At 31.8% G+C, this 5,330-nt stretch overlaps 1 protein-coding gene across 1 annotated transcript; it reads right to left on the bottom strand.

Annotated features, from left to right (window-relative positions):
- Nucleotides 1–854: 854 nt before the first annotated feature.
- Nucleotides 855–4,005, bottom strand: LOC111305717 (uncharacterized). The gene is made up of 2 exons (XM_022903464.2): nt 2,836–4,005; nt 855–1,021 (listed from the first exon to the last, which is right to left on the bottom strand). Exon 1 carries the CDS (start codon nt 3,789–3,791, stop codon nt 2,922–2,924), a length of 870 nt encoding a protein of 289 aa, XP_022759199.2. The 5' UTR covers nt 3,792–4,005; the 3' UTR covers nt 855–1,021; nt 2,836–2,921.
- Between the last annotated feature and the right edge of the window lie 1,325 nt (nt 4,006–5,330).

Below are 5,330 nucleotides of genomic sequence, written 5' to 3'. Positions count from 1 at the left end.
TAAAATTAAATTAACAAATTAACTAATAATAATTATAATGTGAAAGTTAATTTAATTTTTTTTAACTAAATAACATAAACGAACTAATTATATGATTATATAAACATATATATTAAAGGATTTTTTTTCGGGGGGGGGAAGGGAGGGTAGACCCTCCCATTTAACAAGTCTTAATTTTTTTGTCTAAACCCTCTTAAAACTTAAACAAACTTTTGAATTTGGATGGATAACCCGACCTTTGAACATATCTAATTACAATGCATAAAATTAAATTAACAAATTAACAAATAATAATTATAATGTGAAAGTTAATTTAATTTTTTTAACCAAAAAACATAAACGAACTAATTATATGATTATATAAATATATATTAAAGGATTTCAAGTCAAACGAACCTACAAGAGTGATTCATGTGAAGAGTTGCTAGTTATTATGGCAATAAAAGTGGCCATGACTTGATTAAAAACGAACCATATTGCTGACTATACAAACATTTAAGTTTTATTAATGACATTCATCCATTTCTTATATTAAAGTCTATTGGATCCCACACTACGGTTAAATGGTTGGCATGAAAATCCAAGTTATTGATCACAATCATTAGCAGTCAAAAAGGAGAACGTAGGCACCATCCTTTTGCATTATAATTTTTAGAGATCAAAAAATGTACCCAAGCCATGACCATGACATGCACCTAATGGACCATTCTCCTTTGCATCCCTTCGACCTTTTATGCCCCTTTTCCAAGTGATGAATTTTGGTATGTAAAGGAGGCTACTTAAATATATATATATATATATATATATATATATATATATATAGAGAGAGAGAGAGAGAGAGAGAGAGAGAGAGAGAGAAGCCAAAATTAACCATCAAAATGCAATGTTTAGTCCTATCTTTCAAAGTTGAACAACAATACATTAGATTTCCTCTTAAAGAAGTCTTGGAAACTTGTTTTCAGTCCTTCAAAACACAAACTGCTTGATGCGTTATAGGCTCTTTCATCAACAAGATATCACCCTGGAAGACTTTTCTAGCTCAGTTAACAGAACCACAGGAAACTACAGAATTCTCACAGAAATTATTAGATACAACAACTAAATAATAATATATATACCAAGAAAGCTTACATGCACCAATGTGGGAAAATTTGTGTCTATTTTGTGTCCAATACATAAAAAACATAAAAATTATGATGTCTCAATTCGTATCAATATGTCAAAACAATACTTTTCTTTTATTTTTGTCAAACCCACATACGGTTTTTGCTAAAATTCTAAACCTTGTATCATTTTCATATATTTCTTCATATCATGTCACCACGTCGTGTTTAAAATAGTCAGATCTGGTATAAAACTAATACGACCGAATGTAAGCAAAGGTATAGAGCTAAAACACAGGCATTGCCAACAGATTAAAAGAGGTTGCATCTAGTTAGCAATTCTCAGCTCATGGATTCAGCTAACATATAGTCAACTTCATAGTTCGTCCACCTTTCTATTACATTTCCCATTCTTATAGCACCATGTTTTTAAGACTATTTTGATCTCTCTTCACGTCTCATAGCACCAATTTCATTATATTTGAGTTGAAGAAATCAATCCTTCCCCTCAACATGATTTAAACTCACGTAAGCAGCTTGCAGGTTAAAACAAGTAACAAAAAAAGCAATTCTCAGGATCCACTTCTTTGAGTTGGTAATAGAGTTAGCCCAAGTTCAATTGTTCAAAGTTCAAAATAAGAGAGTTAACTCAAGTTCAATTGTTCAAAGTTCAAACCAAGTAATTAGATATTTAAAAGTTGTGGAAACAGGTCAAAATGCATCTTCAAATAGATTTGAAGGTTTTTTGTTTTCATTCTATCTTCCCACCTTATAAGAGCTTGTGATATATACAGCAAATCCTAGATCTTGTAAACTACTCTACAGAACAATGTACAACATTTTGTCAACTATCAATTTTTCTCAACAATCCTTTTCAAAGAAAATCCTAAGAGCACTTAAGTAGCAGTTAGAATGAGGAATAAGTACACGTTCATATTTTTGGACCACAGTTATTGGAATATAAACTCATTGGATACAGCATAATTCGGATGATGCATATCACATGCACTCGTTCCATCCTTAGACTATTCACAACCCATGCCAAAAGAACAAAGAAAGAATGAAACAGTCATACACAAAGAATGTAAGCTCGAGTTCTTAAACTAAGAAAGAATAACACTGGACAAAATGAACCTGATCAATTGATTCAAATATCATTTTATAGCTGGTATTAGGGTTTCTAAATAATTTTATATTAATTAGTCCTCATTTATCAAGTAGTAGGACTGGCAAAGTACCCTATGAGTACCTATCTAAATTTGGTTTCTAGCAACTTTGGATTAATAAGATATTCACTGGTATTTGAGACTTGAGTATAGTGATTTTCTCCTTGGTTCTCTCTCTTCCTCCTATTTTTTCTTCCCTAAATTCCTATATTTCACTTCTTCCTCTTTAATTTTCAATAAGCAAGACGGAGAAAAGTTTACATAGGGCAGAATCTATTCACAGCATGCTAATGTTCAAAAGGGTCCACAGTGAAAACATTACAATTGAAATTATTTAAGTGAAATTTTCAGATGCTTCTATCAAACAATCTATTCATACCGTTTAATAAGTCATTCTCAAATTGCTCAAAACAATAGCTATTGAATTCACAGAAACTTCATAGACATTGAAAGTATTCAACATTCAAAAACTACCATCCACAACTTCACAAGTATATCATGTAAAAGAACAAAATTTTATTAACTTAAAAGCTCCAAAATGAAAATAAATTGAAAAGTAAACCAACCTGAAAATTTATCTACATTGAACTAGAATATACAAACTTTTTTTTATCTCAAATGATGCGCAATATTCCACCAATTTTAGAAATACTCATCCCCTAGTCAGAGAATTCTCGATAGCCAACCTCAGGCGCCTCCCCAACACGTTGAGCTCGGAAACCCTTTGCTTCTTCCACCTCCTCTGCATTGTATCCATCCAAGCTACACCCTGCTTTGCGAAAGCCATCCGAACCTCTTTAAAACACTCGTCAAACACGTCCAAAACGCTTTTTACAACGACTCCATCAATTGCCTCGCCATTAATCACCTCACCTCTTCCCCCACCAAAATCATAACTCACATTAACCTCATTAATCTTCACTTCCCAATCATTATCAATCATATCACAATCATCAAAATCATTCCCATCAACGCCATTATTTTCATGATCTTGTGAAAACCCAAGATTAAAGCCGGAAGAATTCTTACCAAAAGGGGAAGTGGAAGCAAACTCACGACTCCAAAGCCTTTTAGAAAGATCAAATAAAGCTTGATCATGAGCTGAGAGAGCAGAGAGGTTCAACCCTCGAGCCAGCCTAGAGGAAATGACCCGGAACTTTTTGCGGAGACGTCTAAGCTTTTCGGAGAGTTGGGACTTGGTGTAAGGTTGGGAAATGGAATTGGAAAAGTTGGAGTAAAAAATGGGGAGGTCTTTGGGGAAAGAGAGGGAATGAGATTGGAGAAGGCCTTGGAGGAAGCTGATCTCGTCAGGCTCGGTCCAGATTCGGTGGAATTTGAAAGCAGGGGGTTTGGGTTTGGTTGGTGAGCCATCACAGGGAGGAACTGAGATTGGTCCGAATTCAAGTTTTGGGATGTGGAATTGTGGTTGCTGGGAGTCTTGGGGCAAAGGGGTTTTGCGTTTGATTGGTAGTTTGGAGGCAGAGGGTACAAGGGGCTGGGGCAGGAGTGGGGTGGAGTCCATGGCTAGGCTTTCTTCCTGGAGGGGTTGGGTTTGGGGTTGGGGTTAGGGTTAGGGTTAGGGTTAGCGGTAGGGGGGAGGGGTGAAGCTAAGGATGGGGTTAACCTATTTTTATGATTTTGGGTGGTGGGTTAGTCATCTGTTTTGAGTGTTGGTGTGGATTTGGTCGAGTTTCAGGGTGTGAATAAAGAGGGCAGGATATTAGGGTTGAATTGGTTTGGGCCTTAAGAAGGTTTCTTTGCATTGTCGCCGAATTTGTTATTTTAAGTCTGGAAAACTTGTCCACAACTTTTTTTATTTTTTCTGAAAACATTTTAGTAATATCAGAGAAGAACCTTTTATTATTATTTGTAGGCTAAAATATTAAAAGATAAGTCTTTATATTTTTATTATACTCAAATAAACTTTTTTTTTATTAATGTTCAAGTACGGCTTTATTTAGAAAAAATGAGTTATATTAAAAATTTATTTAAGTATAAATTAAAAGATAAGAACTTATTTAGATATAAATTAAAGTTTAAAAATTTATTTTATATATTTGGATTTTTCTTGGAAACCAATTTTTTATTCTAATGAAAAAAAGATGAGTATTAAATTTTTAGGATAGGGATAAAGATGTGTATGATTTTAAATTTTTTATTCAGTCAGGCTATAGGGATGAGTAATGTAGCACCTCTCATATATAATATACATATATTTATTTATATTTATATGTATATTTAATAATATAATTATTATTTTAGATTAATTGTAATTAATATATTTATATTTAAAATATATATTTATAAAAAAATATATAAATGTTGAAGTTAAAAATTAAAAAATAAATTTTATTTTTTATTTTTTTAAAATTACGGATGCGAAGATTATTTATACTCGTTAAATATGTACGGGGATAAAAATAAAGATAAATTTAAAATATTTATTAGATATCGATACACAGATGAATATAATATAAAAAATTAGGGATGGAGATGAGAAATACTCCTGTCCCATACCCTATCCATTGATGTCTCTAATTTACTTAGGTGCAAAGTAAATATTAATGGTTTATTTAAGTGCAATAAAAATATATGAGCTTTTCTAAATAAAGTGATAAAGTCCATGGACTTCTTTATTATTTTAGCTTATACTTATATATGTTAGAAGTACTTGCACATGAATATATAATTCAATAGAATATGTTAAGTAAAAAATTGCTACATCTATTTATATAAAAAAAATCATAATAATAAGGTACTAAAAAAGAAATACTTTGAGAATGTGGGTTAAAAAAATTCGTCACTTTTAAAAATGGATGGAAAAATAACCACAAAACTTTCTTTGAGTAATTTTACCACGCTTACTATTTAAGTTGTTGGAAAGCTTTAGTAATTCAATATTCAATGATTATGAATAAGAAAGTGAACTTAATCAAGTTATTTACCACAACGACTACATTTTTTTTATACTAATTGAAAAAAATACAGAAGATGATAAAAAGTGAGGTTGAAGATTGTGTAATTTATAATACATGCAAAACAACGTGATTCTCGAGAGCAC

Source organism: Durio zibethinus, chromosome 21 (genome assembly GCF_047325235.1).
Source record: "Durio zibethinus cultivar Kanyao isolate XHJ-2024 chromosome 21, ASM4732523v1, whole genome shotgun sequence".
Lineage (NCBI taxonomy): Eukaryota > Viridiplantae > Streptophyta > Magnoliopsida > Malvales > Malvaceae > Durio > Durio zibethinus.
Note: the sequence above shows the minus strand (reverse complement) of the source record. Positions and strands in the feature narration are given on the sequence as shown.

Bases quoted from the DNA above. Each gene is read 5' to 3' on its own strand.
- LOC111305717 (XM_022903464.2), bottom strand. From the start codon at position 3,791: ATGGACTCCACCCCACTCCTGCCCCAGCCCCTTGTACCCTCTGCCTCC.